At 47.3% G+C, this 25011-nt stretch overlaps 2 protein-coding genes across 6 annotated transcripts in view; both read right to left on the bottom strand.

Annotated features, from left to right (window-relative positions):
• Positions 1–1305: 1305 nt before the first annotated feature.
• Positions 1306–8313, bottom strand: LOC139060160 (citramalyl-CoA lyase, mitochondrial-like). 3 transcript variants are annotated; one of them, XM_070539088.1, is made up of 8 exons: positions 8071–8313; positions 7368–7563; positions 6631–6825; positions 5765–5951; positions 2883–2996; positions 2257–2435; positions 1874–1975; positions 1306–1329 (listed from the first exon to the last, which is right to left on the bottom strand). In XM_070539088.1, the coding sequence occupies exons 1-7, from the start codon at positions 8106–8108 to the stop codon at positions 1874–1876; spliced, it is 1011 nt and encodes a 336-aa protein (XP_070395189.1). In that variant the 5' UTR covers positions 8109–8313; the 3' UTR covers positions 1306–1329. The 3 variants fall into 3 exon arrangements, with proteins under 3 accessions (XP_070395189.1, XP_070395188.1, XP_070395190.1); XM_070539087.1 differs by lacking the exon at positions 1306–1329 and having other exon boundaries at positions 1845–1975; XM_070539089.1 differs by lacking the exons at positions 1306–1329; positions 8071–8313 and adding an exon at positions 7655–8020 and having other exon boundaries at positions 1845–1975.
• Positions 8314–8495: 182 nt separating this feature from the next.
• Positions 8496–25011, bottom strand: part of OSCP1 (Organic solute carrier partner 1) — a 21896-nt gene continuing 5380 nt past the window's right edge. The window contains exons 1-7 of one of the 3 annotated variants that reach the window (XM_070539084.1): positions 21240–21362; positions 18287–18441; positions 14516–14659; positions 13819–13899; positions 13033–13130; positions 12791–12947; positions 8496–9439 (exon numbers count right to left, since the gene is read on the bottom strand). In XM_070539084.1, the coding sequence (XP_070395185.1) occupies positions 9347–9439; positions 12791–12947; positions 13033–13130; positions 13819–13899; positions 14516–14659; positions 18287–18441; positions 21240–21351 (840 nt within the window). In that variant the 5' untranslated portion in view covers positions 21352–21362 and the 3' untranslated portion in view covers positions 8496–9346. Of the gene's footprint in view, positions 9440–12790; positions 12948–13032; positions 13131–13818; positions 13900–14515; positions 14660–18286; positions 18442–21239; positions 21363–25011 lie in introns of those variants that run through there. The other 2 variants (XM_070539085.1, XM_070539086.1) reach the window with 2 other exon arrangements.

The following is a 25011-nucleotide window of genomic DNA, read 5'->3' as shown; positions in this document are numbered from 1 at the left end:
AACAAACCACATTTTCTGTTTTGTAGATAGTGATAAAATACAATTGTTTAAAGAATGTTGTTTGTGCATGCCAGCTGTATCTATATTGAAGTTTATATGCTGTGTTGCACAGTAGAAAAAAAAAAGTTTTCTGTGCTTGTGCTTCAAGTACTTTTGTAGCATATGTTATAAAAGAAACCCTCAAGTGTCACTGAAGGGCCTACATATTATTTATTTATTTCGCACACTCTCAAGGCACAAGGACATTACAGAGTAGCGGCTAACAAAATATGTTGTTTAGTGCCTTCTCAAAGGATTACCTTTCATGAATTTATGGTCAATTTAATGCAGGTTCATGAATGTAGACCTGTGCGATGCAACTGTGGTCGGGCCCAATGGCGAGAAGACCTACACAAGTTTCTTTGTTCAAGGCCGCCAAGTGCGCTATGTGCACATTCCAGATGACATTGACATGGTAGCAGCACTCCAGTTGCCGACTGCAAGGGCACAGCGAGATCCTGAAGGGCCCGTCTCGGCAGCTGTCATGCGAACACGACTACTGCGAGAGAAGATTCGACGGCAAAAGCAGGACAGGCTTCTGTGGAGCACCACATCACCCAAAGAACCACACTATAATTCCTGAAGAATGTTGCCCGTTGACTTTTGTCCAATTGGAAGAAAGTTCCTTCTCTTTGAAGTTGTTGCGTATCTATAAACTAAACATCAGAAATGGGCATTGCTAGGCTACAATGAGTTTTGAAATATGTACTGCTTGTAGGTACACGTTTGCGGTATTTTACGGATATCTGCGTTGAAGAACACGCTCTGTGACTTGTTTGTGCTGCACCCATCCGGTGACATTCCACTTCCAGGTACATAGGTAATTTCTGTTGCATGATGTCTTAAAACAGAACACAGGAAATAATGTAATATCTTAGACTACAGTCATTTAGAACCACATTGATTTGAAACTAAGTCTGCACCATGTTTCTGTTGCATTGATGTTACAAACACCTGAACTCGTGCATTTCATTAGGTGTGCAACAGCAAATATCTCTTGCAACATTCTACATCTTAAATATTGCTTCTGAAAGCAACCCGTATATCTATTGCATCCTTGTAGCTGGTCTCGAGCTGGCATATGGAGCAAATTTTTAGATGTCGCCTGTGGCAGATAGCATAATTTGAGTAATTGAGCTGGATTACCCCAAGAGGTGGACATTCCTTGCACACTAATTCAAATGCATAATTGACTAAAAAAGAAAGAAGTTCCTAATCAATCTTTGAATGTTTACAGCACATATTGAAACTTACTAATTGTAGCTGGTGAGTTCGTAAGGTGCATCAGTTCTGAAAAAATCAATATAACACCAGTTTTAAGATAATCATTCCCAAAGTGTGTAACGAAACACATGGACATTTCAGTTGCATTACTTTTATGCTTCAATGCATAAAATGCATAAAACGGCAGTTAAAGAAGTGGATCAATAATGCATTTTTCCTGCATGTTTCATGGCGCATATCTTGAACTCGTGTGATCCTTAGAAGTCATTCCAAGTGGATGTACCTTCCAAACTCACTGGCCACCACTTGTAAATCGCAATATGTGCTATAAAGTGATTAACTAAGAAGTATTTATTGAAATTTTTAATTGGTTGATTATGCATTCTGATTTCTCACAAAAGTGATGTCCGCTGCTTTGAGTAATTGGGCTCAACAACTACAATTATGCTATCTGCCACACACGATTTCTAAAAATTCTGAAGACCTAAAGAAAAAAAGCCCAAATAGCACCAAGCACTTGCTGATGTTCTCTAGCAGTAATGAGACAATACAAGGCCACCAATGAAGGCAAAGCCGAAGGGTACAAAAAATAGCTTTTTATTGGCCTTACTTAAGATGTCTTGCCATGAATAACCTGGTCTGCTTCCACAATGTTGAGTGCTTGCCGCACACTGGGCATGTCGATCATGCTGCCTTCAAACACGAATGCCCCCTGCAAAGAACATGGACAGTGTCTGCTATTTGAACATTCTACAGGTCACACTTGTTTTGCATTTTGCAAAAGCAGTCTTTTGCATTTTTTGCAAAAGACTGCTGCTAACAGGCCCCTTAGGTGAGATAATGCGTACACTTATTGTCCTGTTAAAAAATAACACATGCAAGTTACTACTAACATGGAGAGCAGTTCCCCAATTTTGTTCTTGCTGCACATCGGGCGCAGAAGCCTCTGCATTCAGTGAGCAAGAGTGCCTAGACATTTCAGTGCTTCCTAACCTTTCCTTGTTGCTGGTGCTGGTGGAACTCCTTGACGAGGCGTTGTGCCCGGTCCAGCTGAGCAGGGGTCGGGGCAAAGGCCTCCTGGGTTGGCGCAATCTGCGATGGATGAATCACTTGCTTTCCTGTGAAACCCATGGCTGCCCCCTCTGTGCACTGGCGTCGCAGCAACTCTTCGTCTGCACAAACACGAGCAGTGTCTGATGCAGGGCTGAAACAGCAGCTTGTTCTGTACAGTGTGATGGTGACATCTTTAGCATGCCCTGCTGTGCCTTCTCCCTCACCTCGTGATGTCAGCGTACGCACCAACTAATCAGCATGCATTACTACCTCTGCTCGTGCCTTCCTCCTCACCGCCCACACTCCCCTCTCCACTGTCCAAACACCACCAACACTGACCATGGCATCTAAACTGGCTAAGCACCACAAAGAAAGCCTTGTTTTATTAAATAAATCTATTCTTAATCCTGTCCTAGATAAACTAGAGGGTAAATTTTGTGGCAAGAAATTACAGAAGAAAAACAAAACGAACAGTACACGTGTGCACATAACATAAACCTTACGAGAGCAGTGAGAAATGGCAGCTGTCACAGTGGTAGTCCAGGAAAAGCCCCATAAGCACTTACTTTTCAAGTCTATAGTGACCATATCAACAGCCTGGATGCCGAATGCCTTTGCCAACACCACCAGCTGCTGACGTGCCATCAGCACCTCTGTAGCTTCTGGTGTGCGCCGCGCTCCTGCACAGAGACGCATGTTCCAGTTTCAGACACTGAATTAGCCGAGAACCAAGTTATCCAGCCACAAGCTCTAACTGAAGAGCAGGCTCCATGCTACGTCATTCTGATGCATCATTAAATGATTTCATTCCCAGAGAACTAGGTCCCAGCAGGTGAGTAGACACATGCAGGAGAAGCAACTTCCTTTAAGAAAGGTGAGCTGTAAATGGTGATGTTTTCAGATACTTCGTTTCAAGTGCCATGTTAATTGTGCATTAATCCAGGCATTGAAAGGACACTAAAGAAAACCATTAAGTTTTAATGCTGAATAACGCTTCTACAGTACAAAAACATCCACTCTAATTTTGAGCGGCTCCTTGGTAAAAAGAAAAGACTCAAGGGCAAAAGAGTGATGGCAATCATGCTTTGAAGTTCCTGCGCCAGCTCGTTGTAATGTGAATTTTTACAGCGTCTACTCATGCCTATATAGTATTTTTTCGGTAATGAAAGATCACATTGCATTTAAAGGAGCCAAAGACTGCCGCAGAGCAAGTATCAACAAACGTATAGACACCAGCATGGTGCTAATATGAGAACATACTTTGAAATTTGCAATGTCGTACTGGCGCTGAGGTGTTGGCAGAAAATTTAAACAAAGTTTCACCTTCATTTTCTCTGGTAGTAATCAACACACACACACATGTATATGTTTTTTTTATTATTATTAATGGCAGTAGGCTTTGAAAAAATACCTGTCTACAAGTGCAAATAGGTTCAGTGTTGCTCTTTCATGTGCCTTTAAGCCCAAAATTTAATTTCAGGTCTTGGGCATATGCAATCTCCTATAACTTGGTTGCCTTTTTTAAACGTGGCTGCCTTACTGGCCATGTTTCATGAAAATAAGACTGAAGTGAAACTGGCCATAAAAGCTTTGCATGCTGAGCAGTAGGCAACCAGCAGTACTTCAAGTGCCATTGTAATATCTCCATATACACCCATTTCAGACATAGCAGGCAACAATATAAGGCCTAGACAGACTTGCCTAACTGCTCATAGTTACAAGAAAAAAATAGTGTATCTCATGTGAAAGAAAGATGTGAGTATGCGTCATGTAATTCAGTGCAACATTAAGTGTCGTACCTTTCTGTTGCAAAAGTGACATTACTTATTGCATGGAAGGTGACGCATTTTTGTAACTAGCGGCCACAGCTCACCATTTGCAATTGCAACGAAAACACAGTACGTAGCATACTGGAAGCACCGGCCCACAAGTAATTTGTGATTTGACTTAACTACAATGTCTACAAGTTGTTATAGTATATGAAGTAGTTATTCTGTAGAAACTTGCAAATCAATAACAACTGCACTGTAAAGCTTGTCGAGTGGCAGTTCTATGACTGCACCATTTGGCATTGTTTCTGCTGCATTGCCTTCAAGTAGGAAACAAAGAGTGTAGACTGACCAATGCCTTAGCAATGTGCATAAGCTGTAAAACAGTGAAAATGTACAGGTGCCCTATAAGGAGAAAAAGAACTTCCTGACTCGCATCAGCGGCTCGCATTTACAGCTCCTAATATCAATTTGAAAGTGTTACGGCAAAAATAGTGGCAAAAAATCTAATTTGACGGTTAATAAGAGCTTATTTCTGGTGCAATGACTTCACACAAAAACCACGAGGCTGAAAGGAAGACACGGTGAACACAAGCACCATGTTTGCTCACGCCTTTCTGTCTCGTGAACCTATTCCAACTAGCCCAACTGTCCGTACTTCCAAGGTAATAAGAGCTGACAAATTCTAAGTAATTAAATGAGCATGAGGTACAAATAAGCAAGACTACACAAACATTTAGGTGAAGCCCATTTACAGCAACAATAAACTGACTCGGCTCGTTATTGTGAAGCACAGTGAAACGGAAGGCTCCTGTATGCTGAGAAACTTGTTTTAAAGGGGCCTGAAGCACTATATGAACATGGTAAGAAAATGTTGCCGATTTCTTAACGAGGCTCCTGTGAAGATGTGAGCCAAATACATTGCACTGCGTGCAACAAGGAATTTACAATCTCTTGTCAAACAGCGAAAAATCGCTTGTCCTCGCTTCCGCAATGCGATCGCATAGAAAGCAGCTAGCTGATCAATGCTAGCCGCTGATTTCGTGATTGCGAGAGCATTCTCGGTAACACGTAATTGCGAATTCTGAGTTAAATAAATTAAAGATATATATGTTTGCGATCTCAAAAAGACGGAAAGATTATTTCATCTTCACATTGCATGTAGCTGCTGAAGGCCTCCGAGATGGCAGCTGCGTGCTGTGTAGCATAGTCTACCATGGCCACCATGGAATGCTGCGATCGCTCCCTAAGGTCCCCCCCTCGAAGACGTGCCAGTACTTCAGTGCTGGCAGACTTGAAGGAGCAGTGAGCCTACACGCCGACCCCCTTGAGGCTACCCTGGATTCATCCCTTTTCATACAACAATGCAACACATGAATCAATTTCCAAAATGAAGAGAAGAGAGATATCCTATTCTGCATACATCAACAAAACATGCCCTCACTCGCACTGGCAACTATTTCCATCACCTATCTTTTCATTATCTACAGGTTTCCTTCCTTTTCGCTGGTCTGTGCCACCCCTTTTCAAAGGTGCTCAAGGGTGTATTTAACACGTAGAAAACCGCTGAACTAGATGAACGCAGACCAGTTTCTAAATGAGGTATTTATAATAAACAAGGCATCGAATTCATTACCCAGCAGTTACAGTAATGGATAATTGTAGCTACAAGCACCTACCTATACTGGCTGTGAAGTCATCAGAACCAAACAGCAGTCCGGCCAACTGCAGGCGGCTGTGTGTCATTGCAGAGGCATGCTCCAGCAGCTGGCGGCAGTTGAGCAGGCCCAATGCTGTCTCGATGCACACAATGAGCTCGAGTCGGTGTTGCCGCTCACCCAGGGCACGCTCCACCTGGTCCCTCACCTGGCAGGAGGTGTTGACAGTTCAGCTCCTAGCACAATGTGGCTCCAATTCTAGCACCCTGTGCCTGAAGTCGTAGGGGTTATCAGTTAGCCAAAAGGCCAGGCAAAAGTCAAGCCACCATAACCCCACCTCTCATTTATCGAATGGCACACTGCGGCTGACCATCACTCCAAATCACCTAGCTGAAAAGCTGTTGTACATTTTAAATCAAGCTACCTTCAAGATCACTTGATCAGTAAATAAATATGGGCCCTGCAATTACCGTGCAATGAACTTTGGTACTATACCTGCCCAGAAGCACAGCCTTGACAGCAAACCTTGCTTTTTGCTCATTGACACATTTTTGCTCATTGTGTATTTCTAGATTCTCAAAATAAATATAAAACCCTGAGTCCCTAGTGACAACATGTGGCTTAAGTTGCAAACTTTATAAATGCATTATAGTGTTTTCAATGACAGATGATGCTGCCTTACACAAGCCTAAAGCCTTTATATTGAAAAATGACATATTTTTAAAAAGTCATGCCTACTGTGGTTATCGTCAGAAATGTGGCACATTCAAATTGAAGTAACTGATCCACCAAAGCGACTGTTTGAAAGCATCCAAGGTCATGCTTGATTGTTTCCTAACTGTTTTGAACATCTGTGCCCCGATGGCACCACAATGTAAATGGCTTACCCAGTCCAATTGCTTGGTCTCTTCCACCTTAGGCACCAGCAGCGTACTAGGAAGTTGAGAAGCGCCGAGGAGGCACTGAATATCATCCCCCGCAAGATCCGTGCTTACTGCATTGATGCGCACTGCCAGGTCTCTGCGTCCTTCTGACTTCTCTGCTTTGTCCAGCACACGAGCCACTGTCTCACGTGCCTCTTTCTGAAATAGGACGCCATTAGCTTGTAATCATTACCCGCAGGGCAGAAGTAATGTCGCTAAATGCGCAATTCCTTTTGTTGAAGAATGTCAGGATGTGTGCAGGAGAATAAAAATAAAATTTCGGCTTTTAAGATAGGCAGCATGGTTTGTTTTACTAGAACAGAAAATGTTGCCATCTTTCAGCAACGTATACAGGCACCCACAGCCTACATCCTCACAGAAAGTTCTTCGAGTTAACCAGCAGGCATCCAATCTGGAGTTCTTTGGTGGCTGCTGACCCGACATTAATCATTTTAAGACTTATCATGAGCACCAGCATCCTTTTTTTCTGTTGGCCCCACTTTTCTAGTACACTTCGGCCCTTCAAACCGTGGTCTTCCTAGGTTGAAGGCTTTGGCTTACTCTGAAGTGGGCACTCTCAATATGTCATTGACACCATAGTTGTGTAGGCAGAGTAGCATATATTCACTTGGCATGTACGGCACAATTAAACACATTCCTTATGCCGAACAGGCATGCCTTTACAGAGAACACATATATACCTTTTTATTGGCTGCCACGCCATCCTCGCAGTCTAGCACCATGCAGTCAACATCTAAGCCGAATGCCTTCGTTATCTTTCTCTCATCGCTGCCCGGCACATAGAGAACGGCCCGACGAGGCGTATAATGCCGCAACGTTGGACTGGCCCATGGAACTTGAGTCTTGTGCAGCAGCAGCTTACGAAGGGCATACGTCCTGTATGGTTAAATGAAGAAACAGAAATATATTACAGGAACACAATACTAATCCTCTAAGAAACGCTACGACCACCCAAGTACAGGCTTACAGAAAGTTAATTGCAGCGCCAGAGACCACCAAGAAACGAACAGCTGCTGATGCGAGATTTCAGTCGTGACCCTAGATGTCACCAGCATTAACGGATGGCGATGCTGTATTAAAGGCTTAATGTACTTTTGCATGCATTCTGATAGCATGTGGTGCGGGCGCTAACGTGATCGTTGCAGCTGAGAACGAGAAATTCACATGCCCGAAACCAGTGAGCTAGCTGAGTAGCTGTTAGCCTTCAACGGTTTTGTTACCATCATTAAAAGGTAACAGGATTGCTATTGACCGTGCAAAAATATACAGGTAATTATTTTCGAGTGTGTGGCGCTTGTTACCGCGGAAAAATCTCCTAATCATGCTGGACATGAGACTTCATAAACCGAAACAAAACGACGCGCCATATCACTTCGGAATCACCTCCGTAGCGCGGCCCACGTCATCAAGGCAGCAGACATGTGGCCTGTACGATATGCTTTCTTGCACACTTCTGTAAACTTTCAGGTGTAAACAAATAAAAGAAGATGACACTTCAATCGAGGCAAAATTAGCTCACGACGCGCCCGTTGCCGCAGCGACACCAACTAGATTACACAGTACTAACAGTACGCTGTGCGCGCTACTCCAGCAACGCCAGCCGCAACAAGTTATCCAAGTAGACGAAGCTGTTATTGCATGTTATGAGGCACGCGCGTCTAGTGCATAGGAAGGATACTGCGAGAAAAAAAAATAACACAAACGGTACAATTTATGCACTTTAGGGCTGCAAATGCTTCGCCGGCCGTTACCGCCACCTGCTGACCACTTCCATAACCTAACTGAAATGGCGGGCAATTTGATTTCGGCTGAGCTCGACTCTGACATAACATAATGACGCATGCTTCCTGCTGCTATAATGGCGAGCTATCTGAAAGCTTTCAAATACTATGTCACTCTGAGCCACCGTCTCATTGCTTAGGCTGATCGACGCAGTTGATTGCATGCTTGTCATGGCGCCATCAGCCAATCCATGGTGTTAAAGCGTACGATCGCGTTATTCGGCGCTCTTCTGGGGCCCCGAGTTTCCTTGCATACGCTGCCTTTAAGAGCACTTAAGTACTTCTAAAACGGCACGGCCAGCGTCTTACACTGCGTAGCTTGCGTAAATGTGAGCGCGCGCTGACGCTGCTGCGCAACCTTCAGCTCTCTTTCAAGGCGTGATTTCTGACACGCTCCAGAAAGCACGCGCACTTAACACAATGGGGAGAGAAATATAACGAGAAAAATTATGGTAATAAGCGAGACTGAGTCTTCCTTTTTACTTCGCTTAGAGTTGAATAACTACTTTGCATAGTGATCCCTTCAACCGTGCCATTTATGAAGGGCAGCAATATTGTGAAGTTTCTTGCGCAGATATAGGTTGGCTTTCAGACGGAGCTTCACACGCTTCGCGGGTCCGATTTCCACATGAAGGTAACGCTTCTATCACGCGTTTGCTCCATGCATCTTCGATACCACTTTCATGACGTTCAGGTGGTCGCTGTATGTGCGGGTTAAGATACTAAGGAAATGACTGACGAAGAAATAAACGTAATGTATCGATCTTTATATGGCTGTTAGACAAAGGCGTGTCGTGACGAGACACAGAGGCAGCGGCTGCTCTCAGCCGAGCAGTTGCTCGTCGAGGGCGAGGCTGCCGAGTCCCGGCTCCTCATCGTCAGGTCCCAGTAGCCGCAGCAGGAGCCCAAGCTCGGCCACACCCGTGCTTGGTGGAGTCGTCGGCGACGACACCGACGGTGTGCCAGAGTACCTGCCGAGAGAGGGTACTCGTGCAGTAACTGCAAGTAAGCTGGATGTTGCATGCGCAACCCGCGTAGACCCGTTCCTTCCTGCCCTGCCAGAGGGCAAGCTCCTTCAGATAGTAATGAGAGCGTGATACAGCAAAAGTTCACTTGAACCAACTTCAAGGTATATAGCTTTCAAAAGGTTATTCAAATGTAGCGCGAATAAATGAGTTTGATAACAGTAGGAGCGTAGCAAACGTCCGTAGCTCAGGATACTTCTTTCTGGTGACGTTCAGTTCGTATTTCAGTGTGTAATAACTATTACGAGTATATAGTGTATAGTAGATGTTTGGTTTTACAGAGCATTTAGACTCCCTGAACAGCTGCACTTAACGTTCTGAACAGACGCTCTAGCTACCATGCATCATGCGGATTCGATTTGCGGCTGCTCATAACAATAAATGTTTCCACGCGGGTACCTTCTGCCCTCGCTGACATGCCATATATGACGCCAAGTGTATACCATGCCAAAACTTTATTTTTCCGATTTTTTTTTTCGCAAAATTCGGCACATTGGCGTAAATTTCAAATCCTATTGGTTTATTTTCAGTTGCTTACGCCTGCTACTGCGGCTACGTATATGAGCGGTGCTTTATCTCATTATTATTCACTTTCTTTTTTTTTCATTAATAGAGGAAATGAGAGTCCAAAAAGGGTGGTGGAATGCAAAAACGCTCGTGCTATTCGATCTAAGTACACGCTGAACAATCCCAGATAGTCTAAATTTATCCACTCGTGTTCGATATCGAAAGAAGTTACCGTACGACGCGTATAAGCAAAGAAAATGTAGCAACCGAAAGCGAGAAGCCACCCAAATCTCGATCGAGGATCGGATAAAGAAGACTGCCGTTAATAGGACCGTCGAACGGAGGAATGAGAGAATAAAGACGTCTCAGCATTGTCAAACAGCGCAGAAGTCTTATCTGAGCCACATACGCCTTGCGTCGGGGAATTATTTTTTTAAAAAATAGGGCTGCTTAGTTCGATTACCTTGGTTTGGCGGTGGAGGAGACGAAGGGTGCGAAGAGAAGTGACCTGCAGCTGAATCCATGACCAGTCAAATGAGCAGGTGCAAATGTTATATATGTATGACAATGACGCGTCCAGCAAAGCCGCATGGGACCGAAACAATAAATCTTGTAAAATAGCTGATATCGCAATGGTCAAGATGAGGATGTCGAGGTTGGCGTGTACGTGGGGTGACAAAATAAATTATTTTACTTCCAACGAGCGTTCAAATTCAATGACATCGCAGCGTAAGCTAAAGTTACGAATGGTGAAGTCTGTATACCAACAGGGAAGACAGCTGCATCGATTGTTGAAAGTCAGAAACGACCGTCAAACATTGTTGCACCCGTGGTTGGGGGCCCGACGACGAAAGAGAGAGAGGGAGCCGGCTAACGGGCGAGGGACGCCCCGCTGCACCACGTCCCGGCCGGGACCTCTACACTAACAACCTGATTCGTTCCACCGGCTTTTCGGCGAACCGCCTACTGAGTGCGAGGCGCCGGCGCCCCCGACAGAGACGAAGGCGTCGGTGCGGCCAAAAGAGAACGTGGACTTTCTGTTTCTTTTCTCTTTCCTTTCTCCTTTCTTCGATCCGTCTTTTGTAAATAATCCAGTCTCGAAACGAATCCCAACGAGTGAAGTTCTTTCCTTCGAGGCTTCTGCGTGCACGGCCGACGCCGTCTAGAACGCGCAGCAAAAGTTAGCGCAGTCGTCCAAGAGCGACAGCAAACGCGGTGAGCCGACGGCAGCTTCACCGACGCCGGAGATTCCCGCGTCGGAGGTGTGGGGTGTCGAATGTCGGAGGTGTGAAAGTCGAGAGCCATGGCTCTCGACGCGATGTCTCTCGAAGCGGCAACAGAGCGAGAATCCCGCCACCTACAACAGGATGGAATAGCGGACGACCAAATGGACTAAGCTCAAGACTACTATGACTCGGTGAGTCAAGACGCTAACTCTCACTCCCGTGAAAAAGAGAACCCTAACTGGCAGGCATTGAAATCCGCCAAACAACGTAAACAAGAGGCATTGGGGCGGAGACGCGGCGATGCAGGGCCTCAAAACCAATTTCAGACGAGCACGTCAACCTATAAGAAATTACCTAAACTACCGCCATTGCCGAGGGACGATTACGAAATCGTCATTCGCTCGAACCAGGGCCTCCCTCTAAGGAACATTCTCACTCCCACGCTTGCACAAGCAATCATAGAGGCATGTCAAGCAAGCTTCAAGGATGACCAATTCATCCTTGGAATTAATCCTGGATCAAACATAGCGATCCTATCAACCAAACACGAGGAAACTGCGGACAAAGCACGCCTCACACGCAAGCTCGTACTGAACGGCAGGGCCCACGCCGTCCGCGCCTATGCTGCAAACGGAGACGACACTCTAAGAGGCGGCATTCACGGTGTACCGATGAATACCTCGACAGATACCCTCATGGCCCATCTCCTAGTGAGAACGCAAGGGGTAGAGATCATCGCAGCCCGAACGATCAGCACAACCAAAAGTGCAGCCATCACCTTTTTCGGTCCCGCTATACCTCGAACAACCTATTACTATGGAGGGGAGCTCCGTTGCTACTCATTCAGACCCACAATTCAAGTTTGCAAGGTCTGCCGAGAGAAAGGACACCGCACGGACGTCTGCCCAAATCCGGACCGCCCTATTTGCTGGCTGTGTGCGGCTTTTCGGCGAACCGACTGTGTGCGGGGCGCCCCCGACAGGGACGAAGGCGTCGGTGCGGCCAAAAGAGAACGTGGACTTTGTGTTTCTTTTCTCTTTCCTTTCTCCTTTCTTCGATCTGTCGTTTGTAAATAAACCAGTCTCGAAACGGATCCCAACGAGTGAAGTTCTTTCCTTCGAGGCTTCTGCGTGCAAGGCCGACGCCGTCTAGAACGCGCAGCAAAAGTAAGCGCAGTCGTCCAAGAGCGACAGCAGAGTCAGCCCAGCGGCGCGAGCATTCGTTCACATCGATAGACGGCAATGACCTCAGCTTGACGTTATCTCTGGTTACATGGTGAGAAACATTCGACCAGAGAAAAGGTGGCGAAGCTCTGTCGAAGAATCTCGTAAAAGGAAGAAGCTTACGATGGGTCACTATAAATTGAAGGCAGAAGCTCATAAAAAGCAGCGACTTGATGCAGATATACGTAGAGCTCGTGAATATTAGGGGGATAAAAGGAAAGAGAACACGAAACAAACAGCGAAGATAAAGGGACGAATTCCGTTCTCTGTCGCGCAGCGCAGTGCAAAGGGCCGCGGCATCATCCTAAAAGTGCGGGGTCGCGTTGCATTGCGCCACTGACCTTGCATTGACTGTTCAAGCAGCGCTTTGTGAGGGATGAACGTGAGGAATACACTTGCATGTTCGTGCCCAGGGCAAGCCGAGCGCCGGCAGGATCGCCGTCATCGTCGACCACGAAACTCCTCTCGGATATCGGAAAACCACCGGGAGCCCATTCCCTGCGGCAAGCAGATTACGTACGTCACCTCGGTATCCCTAATTAATTACAATGCAACACGTGTCCGGCACGTGAAGCGCACGCACTTGATGCATCCTGGACGCGGGCCTCCCGGCAGCGGAGCTGCAACAACTGCAAGCTGGCCATTAGGCCTCTGGGCGCCGCTTCGAAGCAGCACTGACACCTGCGCCAAGGAGAGCACGTGAATAGCCTCCACGCAGTTAATGGTGCCACAGTATATGTTCGCCGCGCAGCCGGATAGGTGCAATTGGTGCGCCGAAACAGTTATTGTCCTGGAAATCTTACCGCTTTATAAAATATGCGCACAGACAACACATACTCATGCAAGCTATATATACGGGCAATAACGTTATTGCGTTACCGGTTTCCTCCCCAGCTCGTTCGCGAAAGTTTTACAGATCCGCAAGTTTGCCTCAGGCACACGCATGCTTTGAACAGCCCAATTAAGCCTTGCCGTGAATTCCTAAATTCTTACAATATCTCAATCTTGCATGCGTCGCACGTTTTAGCCAACACTTGGGCATAGCGAAATAAAAGGAGGGTTCGGCACATACCAACGCTTTCTGGCACGTCAAGTCCGTCGCACATGTGCATGCATCTATCTATCTATCTATCTATCTATCTATCTATCTATCTATCTATCTATCTATCTATCTATCTATCTATCTATCTATCTATCTATCTATCTATCTATCTATCTATCTATCTATCTATCTATCTATCTATCTATCTATCTATCTATCTATCTATCTATCTATCTATCTATCTATCTATCTATCTAATGTGTGCGTGTGTGTGTGTTCGCGCATGCGTGCTGAAAGCGACCCACGTGCGCGTTGCTGTATACGCACCCGAACGCGCAGGTCCTGGAAGAAGCGGAGCAGGGCGTAGCGCGCCCGCTGCAGGCTGGCCAAGTCCAGGGGCTCCAGATGCTGCACAGTGTTCGCGAGAAACTATACGCACATGACTTGTTGCGAGCCTTTCACTGGCGATTGCGTCACGAACTCGCGGGGCACCACCATCGTGAACTTTTAGGGCGTTATATACAATATGCCGTGGCAGATACACGCCGTGCTACATGTTGCTCGCGAGTTGTCAATTGGGGACAAATGTCGATACATCCATCCGTACGTGTGCTGATATATTACAGTATATATGCGTTCAAAAGGCAATTGGAATTAACCTTAAATTGCCGTGTCGTCCCTCCTGCAGAACTAAATGGAATTATAGCACGGAAGCTTCACGATCAGCGCCTTTGAACGAACGGCGTTCATAACCGGTTTGCTGCTGTGGCCGCTACACTCACTTGATAAGTTCGTGCAGATTTGTAAAACAAAGATGATACCCGCCATTTAGGATGGCGCGTTATCGACTGATAGAGACGAATTATGACCGATGCTAATAGTTCAGGTCGACTGAATCAAGGCGATGTGATGGTGCCCTTTGCGTTTGCGATTTCTCGAGAGGCTTCTAATCATACAATCATCACCACCGAAGCATGGGTGACTGTATATATACGCAGTGAGACTGACGGCGGACAGCTCTGACCTTCTGGACGGCCGTTGCCACGTGACCGGCTGATCCACCGGGTCCGGCCGCCTCCAGGTGCTTGAGCGTGAGCGGCAGCAGGTCTCGGGGGCTAGAGCACGCCCACAACTGGTACTTGACCACCATGCACATCAGGTCGTAGAGCTGCACGCATGCATACGGAACGCAACGCGCCCATCGACAGAAATGTAACTTGGCGCCTTCTTCGGGACCTAAGATGGGATTGGGAGCCTATACTCCGATCATTATCATCATCATCAACAGCAGCAGCAGCAGTGGTAGCCTATTTTACGTCAACTGCAGGACGAAGGCCTCTTCCTGCGTTCTCCAATTACCCCTATCCTGCGCCAACCGATTCCAGCTATGCGCCTGCGAATTCTTTAATTTCATCACCCCGCCTAGTCTTCTGCCGTCCTCGACTGCGCTTCCCTTCTCTTGGCAACCTTCTGTAATACTAATGGTGCACCGGTTATCCAACCTACGCATTACATGACCTGCCCAGCTCCATTTCTTTCTCTTAATGTCAATTAGGATATCGGCTATCCCTGTTTGCTCTCTGATCCACACCGCTCTCATTCTAGCTCTTAACGTTACGCCTAACCTTCTTCGTTCCATCGCTCTGCGCACGGTCCTTAACCTGTTTTTGAGCTTCTTTGTCAGTCTCCAAGTTGCTGCCCCATGTGTCAGGGCCGGTAGAATGCATTGATTGTACACCTTTCTTTTTTAATGATAATGGTAAGCTTCCAGTCAGGATTTGACAATGTCTGCCGAATGCGCTCCGACCCATTTTTATTCTTCTGTAAATTTTCTTCTCGCGATCAGGGTCCCTTGTGAGTAATTGACCTAGGTAAACGTACTCCTTCACAGACGCTAGAGGCTGACTGGCGATCCTGAACTCTTGTTCCCTCGCCCGGCTATTGATCATTATTTTTGTCTTCTGCATATTAATCTTCAACCCCACTCTTAAACCTCTCTCTCTCTGTTAAGGTGCTCAATCATTTGTTGTAACTCGTCTGCAGTATTGCTGAATAGAACAGTGTCATCGGCAAACCGAAGAGCCTGAATACTTCTTCCAAGCACGCAGTGAACAGATTGGAGAAATTGTCTCCTTGTCTGACCACTTCCTTTATATATCTTCCTACTTTTCTTGTGGAGAATTAAGGTAGCTGTGGAATCTCTCTAGATACTTTCCAAGATATTTACGTAAACATCCTGTACTCCTTGATTACGTATATAATGCCTCTATGACTGCAGGTATCTCTACTGAATCAAATGTCTTTTCGCAATCTATGAAAGCCATATAGAGAGGCTGATTGTACTCTGCGGATTTTTCGATTACCTGATTGATGACATGCATGTGATACATCGTAGAGTATCGCTTCCTGAAACCTGCCTGTTTCCTTGGTTAACTAAAGTCCAGTGTTGCCCTCATTCTATTGGAGATTATCTTGGATTGTATATAATATTGGAAGTAAGCTAATGGGCCTATAATTTTTCAATTCTTTAACGTCTCCCTTTTTGTGGATTAGTGTAATGGTGGCCTTCTTCCAGTTCTCTGGGACCCTTGAAGTCGATAGACAGTTCGTATAAAGGGCCGCTAGTTTTTCAGGCACTGTGTATCCTCCACCTTTGATAACATCGACTGGTAGTCTATTTTCTCCTGCCGCTTTTCCCCGTTTCATATCTTGCGAGGCAATTCTAACTTCATCGCTAGTTATGGAAGGAGCCTCTGTAACCTGTTCATTACTACTTCGAATGGAGGTATCGCGAGTGCTTTAGGTACTGTGCAGGTCAGTATAGAATTATTCCGCTACTTTTACTATATATTCTAGATTGCTGATGATATTACCCTACCTATCTTTCAGTGCATACATCTTGGTTTGTCCGATACCAAGTTTCCTTCTCCCTGATGTCAGGCTGCGTCCATTTTTTGCCGCTTCCTCAGTCTTTCTCACGTTATAATTTCGAATATCCCTTATTTTCTCCTTGTTGATTAGTTTTGAGAGTTTCGAGAATTCCGTCTGATCTCATGATTTGGATACTTTCATTCTTTGTCGTTTCTTTATTAGGTCCTTTGTTACTTGGGATAGCTTACCTGCTGGTTACCTTGGTGCCTTACCACCCACTTCAATTGCTGCTTCTGAAGCCAGCCTAGTTACGGTTCCATTCATTGCCTCTATGTCATCTTCATCTCTCTGTTCTAAGGCTGCATGTTTATTTGCAAGTGCCAACCTGAATTGGTCTATTTTTAACCTTACTGCGTCTAGGTTGGCCTGTTTCTTCGTGACCAACTTTACTCTTTTTCTCTTCAAATTGAGGTGAATCCTAGTCCTCAGTAACCTATGATCACTGCATTTTATCTATACCTAACACTTCTACATCCTGCACTATGCTGGGATCGACAGAAAGTATGAAACAAATTTCATTTCTTGTTTCACCATTATGGCTTTTCTAGGTCCAATTTTTGTTCCAACGCTTCTTGAAGGTGTTCATTATTCGCAGCTTATTCATGTCCGCGAATTTTACCAACATCTTTCCTCGAGTTTTCTTAGAATCCACGCCGTAGCTGCCAATTACTCGTTCACCAGCCTGCTTTTTCCCCACTTTTGCATTGAAGTCGCCCGTGACTACAGTATAATGAGTTTGTACTTTTCGCATCGCTAATTCAATTTCTTCGTGAAACTGTTCTACTTCATCATCGTGACTGGGGGTTGGAGCGTAGGTTCGTACTACCTTTATTTTATACCTCCTATTCAGCTTTATTACGACTACTGCTGCTTTTGAATAAATCTTTTAAATACATTTTAAGTTTTCACGTCATCTTCATCTCTCCGTTCTAGGGCTGCACATTTGTTTGCAAGTGCCAACCTGAATTGGTATGCTTTTACCCTTACTGCGTCTAGGTTGGCCTGTTTCTTCGTGAGCAATTATACTCTTTCTCTCTTCAAATTGAGGTGAATCCTAGCCCTCACTAAACTATGATCACTGCACTTTACCCTGCCTAACACTTCTACATCCTGCACCATGCTGGGTTCGGCGAATTAGGGCTACAGTTGCATGTTTGAAAAATCGACATTTTGAAACAACAGTGCACGCTACAGGGCTACAGAAAAAGGACAACATGGGTACTGAGCGTTAATTGCCGTTTCCGTCTTTCCTTGGTGTTGTGTCCCCATTTTACCATATATATTCCTAGCTGTTGTCTGCGCTGTTGTTTCGGAATTTCATCTTCACTTGCACGATATGGGTATACACCTCTGCGTTGAATGCTTGTAGCATGTATACCATGCGCCCCCCCCCCTCCCCCCCTGATGTTCGACACGTGCAACAGCAGAAAGCAGGATGGCGAACTCGCCATGTTCCCACCAACCAAAGATGCGCGTAAGCAGGGAAGGAGGCGCTGGTATAAATGTATTAGTAGCATGGATGTGCTCGTATACTTCCCGACTGTTGTCGATTTGTACCGACTGGCGCGTATAAATTTTGCTGTGCGCTTAGTCTTGTATACGCGGAGTAAGTCCGTGACATGCGTATGTACTGCTCGGTGAGCTCTCCGCGAGGAAACTGAAACAACGCACCGTTCTGAAAGGCATATTTCAAGAAAGTACAAGCTCGAAAGAAGCGGTGTGCGCCCAGGAGGAGAGAAACATGCACTACACAGTGTCCGCCTAACCTAATATTTTCGCCTATAGCTTCTAAAGGAATGGCAAGTATAATATGGTAGGTCACACGGCCCGCAGAGTGCGGTCTGGGCCGTGCTCATTCACTCACCTTATCCATACTAGCGGGGCTGAGCCGCATGACTGACACGTGCGTCAGTTTCTCGAAGAGCGACCGCAACGCCCGCGCAGAGTAGAGCGGCTGAGGCCGGAACAGCTCGTCCACCAGCCGTCCGCCAAACATGGCCGCCACGATGTCGGACATCACTGCGGCGCGCGCGGGTGTTTACAGCTATAGACTGCACGGGAGCGCGAGCGACGCTATCTCTGTCTGCTTCACGTTTGCGCGAAGTAAGCTCACAGCGATGTTATACATGCGTGTTTTGATTCGTGCTGTACCTGCGACAGAAAAGTCGCACCAACAATATAATTGTTCAAGAAAATCCTCATATTCACGCCGTGTTTCGCTGGACTATACGTGTACAGTCGCGAGCAAAACTCTGGAGACCACGGATGCCGCGATAAAATTTGTCTTCTTCGTCGCATGCCTACAGGCTGAAATCAAATGCCTGTTCGACCAGTGGGAGGAGGCATTTCCTCGTTGAGCCGGCTGTGACAAATCTAATGTTTTTGCAGACGCTGCAGTGGTCTCTGTAGACCTGTGCTGCCGACCGTCGACTCAGAAAAATTACTGCTTATTTTGATTCCAAACAATAATCGTCATCTCTCTCTCTCTCTCTATATATATATATATATATATACATATATATAAATATATATATATATATATATATATATATTGCGCGCAATCGTCATTTCTTAATTTAGAGCTGCCCGTCCAGTATACTTTATAAGGTCATGAATCGCATGCGCGTATCAATTGTGACATATACCATAGCGTCACTGACTGGCATGTATAGCGAGCGGAGTGTGTTAAAGATAACGTTTATTCTTAAGTGAAAAGATAAGGGTGCAAAATTTCCTTATAGAGTCTACAGGAAGCACCTCTTTGGTATAACTGAAATAAGCGGATAGGAGCATGGTGTATGAATACCACTCGTCTGTCATATGTTTTCGACTGCAATAATAATCGTCCAATAAACCAATGCTCATGCGGCGTCTTTTTAGCCCTGGAAATGCAGTAACGAGAAACGACCCACGATATCAATTAAGAGCCAAAGCCAAAAGCATGACAACATGCAGTGATGTATACAGCCTTTGTGGAAAAATTATATGAACAACTCGATCAGCATGTGACGGAATCTGGCTTCCGGCCGTGTGTAGGCAGCTTAATTGGACGCACCATTTATACCCACGTTTTCAAATCTGTGGAGAGTGAGAAGGATATTGGGCACCACCTTTCAGATACGTGGAGATAGTGGATTCTAACGCATGAGTGATATGCACGAAACTACAGTGTCCGCTTTCGTATTAAGGCCAAGAGGATTCTCTGGTTTTGGCAATGATTGCCCATACATGCGAAGGTCCTGCAGTGTGAAGGCGCAGAGCTGAACTGCTATATTACAGGGTGTTTCAGCGAACACTTTCAAAAATTCTTAGCGGTTGCCTGTGTCAGATAGCACAATTCTAGTTCATAAACTGGTCTACTCGAAGAGGCAGACATTACTTGCACAGAAAGTTGAAATGCATAATCGAGTAATCAACAAAAATAGTAATTATGTTTAAGCTAATTACCTTACGACTCAAGTTGAAAGTTACAAATCCTAGCCGTGCAGTTTGCAAGCCGGATCTACTTGGAATGAAATCTAAGGATGACACCAGTTTCAAAATCTTAATTCCCGAACTTTGCGGAGAAATGCATCGGCGTTCCAGTTACTTTCTCAACAAACCATCGTTTTATGCATTCAAGCAAAGAAGTAACTGGAACTTCTCGAAATTAACTTCTCGAAACTGGTGCCATCCTGAGAATTCGTTCGAAGTGAATCCGCCTCGCGAACTCCGCGAGGCGGAAACACCCTGCAGTGTATAGACTCTTGGAGTTGAGCCGTCGTGGTATTGCATAACAACTCGAGAGTGCTAACACCTTAGAATTTAAAGACCCTTCTAATGAATGTAACTCTAGAATTTCCATGAGACCAGTGCTGCAAGTCGAGCCTCTCATTAAAGACCTTAGTTTAGGTTAGCTTTAACATTCAACATATATTAGCACTTAAAAGTAAATGCGCACCGCACAAGCGCTTTCGCATTCTGCATCAACCAACGTCTTATCGTTGTAGAATGAGAATACAGAATGAATGAGAGGGAAGTAGGACATGAGCAAACTTGGCGATAACAGCCGAAGACAGTCGGGTTTGAGGTCACTGACACCCGACAACCATCTGATCACCTACGATGTCTTCCAGTCGCGCTTGGCGTAAAGAGCATCGATGTAACCATCCAAATGAGCAGTGGTGAATATATGCTGCGCGAGGTACGCAGACATTATAACCAACGACGCAGTTAGAGGAACACGAGTACATGTTTAAACTGTTTTACTGTGTCTTCCGTTTTGCAAGTGGGAAAATCCCTTCCCAAGAACAACTTCTCACGTGAAATCTTCCACATCACTCTTTAAGCGTCCACAGTTCAATACTGCAAGTCGCATTAGCGTCCTCACCGATCACAGCCACGCGGGTGAATTCACTTTGCTCGCTGAAGTAACAACGATGAGCAAATGCTCCATAGTCGTTCACGAAGGATTCAGAATACAAATGCAAGTCCACGGCAACTTTGGTGACTCTCCGGTTTGTACGGTCGGTTTATGAGCGGGCCGATAGGTGGCCCATTACCCTGATTCGTTCCATCGTCGCTTTGTCCAAAGCATCCGCTAATCGTCTACGCCAGACTGCGTCGGCGAGAGTGGCCGGGTTTTGTGCAACGAGCCAGCGGAACAGCGGCTGCATGAGCGGCGCATACGAGGCCTCTGTCCGACGACGCCTGGTTCGTGGCGGGCCGTTGCGGTCTGTTTCGGGTGCGCTCTCTCGGAAACGCACAGGACAGCGTGCGACGCGCGTTCAACGAGCCGAACCGCGGCGGCGTCAAGGCACCGGCAAAGCGGCACGTACCTCGCTGCGCTTTGTCGTCGTCTATCCGCTGCGCCTTCAGCCTCTGGCTCAGGATGTAGAGCATCTCGCCGCCCATGTTCACGTAGAGCAGCGGCAGCGCGCGGTGCGCCATGTCTCCGGCAGTGAAAGGAGTTTATAGTACACACTGCGACGCGTGCCTGTGGCAACGGCACGATCGATGGCGACCCGTGTCACACGAGGCGCTCGTCGTTGGAGGACCAGCGCACCGGCATCGACCAGTCGCCGGCCGCGGCGACGCAGGTGCACCTGGGCGGCGGCACGCACGTCGAGCACTCGCTGGGGGCCGGTCCTGCTCCCCCGACCCGAAGGCTGGACGCCGCGCCGAACGGCAGCCTGCAGCGGCCGAACGTGCCGCCGACGTTGCGAGGGCCCAGCGACCAGCTCGGGTCGAGAAGGTGCGTCGCCGCCCGCGCAGCGGCGGCCGCAGTGTGCCGCTGGCGCCGGCAGCGGTGGAAGCTGCAGCCGGCCACGGCCGCCAGGCAGAGCACGCTGAGCGCCGTGCAGGAGCCGATGAGCACGTAGGCGAGCTGGGCCGTGGTGAGCCGCGCCGAGGAAGGAGTGGCCGCGGCCGGTCGGAGCGCCGGAGGCTCGGGGTACTGCTGCAGCGACGGCGGGGCCCGGTACACGAACGACCCGTGCCGGAACACGGTGGGCTCGGTGACGTACTGCGGCGACCGGGGCCTGTTCTGGAGCGCGGGCGGCGCGGGCCACGTCGGCGGAGGGGGCCAGGCGGCAGCCGCGGACGACGAAGCGACGAGAAGCAGCAGAGCCGCCAGCATGGACGGCAACGCGCGGCCCACTGGCCGGCCGTCAGCGGGCCGCCGCCGTCACGGTCCACGGCGCCGGCAGATGGACGGACGGCAGCCGGAAACGAGAGCTGCTGCTCCTCCGACTCTGCTCGCCTTTTCACCGGCCGCCCGACCGGACCGCGCCAGCGGGTCGCTCTTCTCGGGATGCGCGTTCATGGTTCGGCGATCCTGCCTCGCGCATTCGCCGCGGCCTCGCGACGCGCCCGGTGCGGGCTCTCCCGTTCTCCTCCCTCCCCTCTGGGCAGGCGTAAACGTCAAGCCGCGAGTCCCGTACCCCTCTCCCGCCCACCCGCTCCCCAGCGCACACATTCACCGTAAAATCGGTGGCCCGTTGCTCAGCGCATTTGTGCCGAATACCGCGCGCGCGCACGTCAGGGGCTTTCAGAAGTGCGCGTTTCCCACGTGGCACTTATTACGGTGCGCGGTTGGTCCTGACCTATCTTTATGGCCCTTCACGGAGTTTGTAGTTTGGCTATTCGGTCAGTGCTTTTACACCTGCTCTCTCGGAATGGCAGTGGCAGCAGAAGGCTTGCCGCGTGATCGCATTATCGCCGCCGAATTCGAGGAGGCACTTATCCGACATGGCAGAGGCTTGCTTTCTCGTGAAATGTCTGACACGCAGTAATCCCGCGAGCGGCTACAGAAGCCCATGGCCGTCACACAAATGCGCGAGGCGGCGGCCTTTGAAGGTACCGGGGAGTGCGGCGCCGCTCAAATCGTGCCGCAGTTCCTTGACAAGGCATTTTGCCTGTGCTTCTGAGGCGCAGAAGTAGTTGAGGAGGAAACGAGACCCGACAAATGAAAACCTTAGGAGAGAGCCACAGCGTGGAGCGCTGATGATAGCAGCAGTCACGGCTTTTTAGTTAAGATGGAATTCAACCACGAGTAAGGACTTCACCGTTGGTGGAACAACCACGTCGAGAAATTAGATCCGCAGCCTGAAGGGAAAAAATAAGTCGTCGTTAAGATCATTCCGGAGCACTCCGTCTTACATCTCCGTTTTTTTTTGCGTAGACGGCATTATGACATGACCATGAATCTCTGTCAGTTGACGCGGCGAACGCTATATGTGGGCTGTTCATACGCCCGTGTACGTACGTGTTAATATTTGTGAAGTCCTTCTGTGTACAAGAAAACGAATCCGATGCTGCTCACACATTATATCCCACCCTATGCATGGAGCACAAAAGCTGCGTTGTGGATACAGCGTGGCCGCAACACCGTACTTAGTGACTGCATGCAGCGTGGCGCTACTGACAAGCACGACGCCACGTGTTCGACCCCGGCCGCCATTCCGATGGGGGCGGAGTGCAAGAACTTTAGCGTAGTGCACCCTAAAAAAACCATAGGCGGTCAAAACTGATCCAGGCCCCTCCATTACGGCGTCCCTCATTACCCATTGCGAAGTCTCGGTTCATTAAACCCAACAATGTAACTTTGTGTTATAAAACAATTGATGCGCAGACGATGAACTTAAACCTCGAGGAAACCAGTGCTCCCTAGAGCAAACGCAGCAATATGTAGTCTCTTATATTCATTTACTACAACATTCCTAAACAAATTTCAGCCAGACGTCTTTCGTAGTGCCTCCGAGGGCACTTCTAAACTGGAGTCGTCTGAAACCGAGCGGAAGCTAAATAAATGACGCCTGCCGAGGTACACAGAAACGAAGTGACGTGCAAGCTGCCGAGCCCCGTGCAAGATGGGCAAACATCAACGTGAAAACCATCGCAGAACCTGATCTGCAGACAAAGCACGCCTCGACACCGTTTCTATGGGTTGTTTGCTCTTTGACGCCCTTTCAGCGACTACCTTGGACGTTTATTTGCGGTTCAGCACCCCTCAAAGATGGCGCCACAGGCGCAGCTCATCTGCGTTGTTAAATGGGCACTAAAGAGAAAAATTATTTGACCTGTATTAGTAAATTAAGATTATACAATAAAAAAAAATAAAAGCCACTCATGCCGTGAGAAGAGGTTTGGTAAACTGGACAAGGCACCAAAACAAGACAGGTGGTGACGCCGCCTTGAAGTTTCCGTACCAACTCGCAGTGAAGTCATTTTCACAGCGTCTGCTTGGTCCTACGTAATTCTTTAATAAAATGAACTACATTGTAGTTTAAAGAAGCCAAAAACTGAATTTCGCACGGTACAAGTACTTTTACATATGTGCTAGTGTTTCGGCGCGAAAATAAAGAAATGGAACTTTGAACTTCAATTTCCCTTCTTGTAATCTGTCTATTATTGCCAAATTAACGAAAATTAGGGTTTTAAGAAGGTTACTTAATCAGTCTAAACTAATTTATTGTTTGCTTTCTATTACCGCCGGAGACTCACAAGCGTATCAATTGTCGGCGCTTGCACTGCGAAGCTTATTCGCCTATATCAATCTAGTTGGTTTAGAGTTAGGACGTCCTGTAAGCGCGTCCCCCAAAGGTCGTGAAAGACGGCAACTATATATAAGCGCTGCCGCTATAGAATAAGCGAAATGCAACGACGATAATAAAGCCAGATCAGCTGTCTTTCACAATCTTAGCTGACACTCCCACCGTATACATTTAAACGACTCGCCGAGTACGCGGTAACTCGATCAGCCTGAACATGCACCCACTTTCTCTACTATCACACCGTTCTTCTTCAGAAATGTATAGGATTGATTCCTCCTCCAACGTCTTCAAATTCTGCCAGTGCCACCTTCCACATTGGGCACGCACCTGAAAGCGTCCGAGGAAGCGCGTTTCTTGTCGAAATGGAAGGCTTGCGTTACATACCATGTGAGTGAGATATACAGACAAGGGTAGAGTCAGTGCCTGAGGGTAGTTTGCACTCTGCGAGTGCAATGTGAATAGAACTGGTGGACAGTCACTGATCAAACATCATAGAACAAAATGTGCCTCTGCGCTTCTGTACACTTGCAGGGGCAACGCGTACCACCAGCGCATG

This window comes from Dermacentor albipictus, chromosome 5 (assembly GCF_038994185.2).
Source record: "Dermacentor albipictus isolate Rhodes 1998 colony chromosome 5, USDA_Dalb.pri_finalv2, whole genome shotgun sequence".
NCBI lineage: Eukaryota > Metazoa > Arthropoda > Arachnida > Ixodida > Ixodidae > Dermacentor > Dermacentor albipictus.
Note: the sequence above shows the minus strand (reverse complement) of the source record. Positions and strands in the feature narration are given on the sequence as shown.

What these genes read in the sequence shown, in the direction of transcription:
- LOC139060160 (XM_070539088.1), bottom strand. Translation starts at nt 8,108, where the DNA reads ATGTCTGCTGCCTTGATGACGTGGGCCGCGCTACGGAG. An exon ending in TGACTTCACAGCCAGTATAG is followed by an intron (nt 2,997 to 5,764) that starts GTAGGTGCTTGT and finishes GTCTCTGTGCAG; the next exon opens with GAGCGCGGCGCACACCAGAA. An exon ending in AGCACCAGCAACAAGGAAAG is followed by an intron (nt 1,976 to 2,256) that starts GTTAGGAAGCAC and finishes TGTTCTTTGCAG; the next exon opens with GGGGCATTCGTGTTTGAAGG.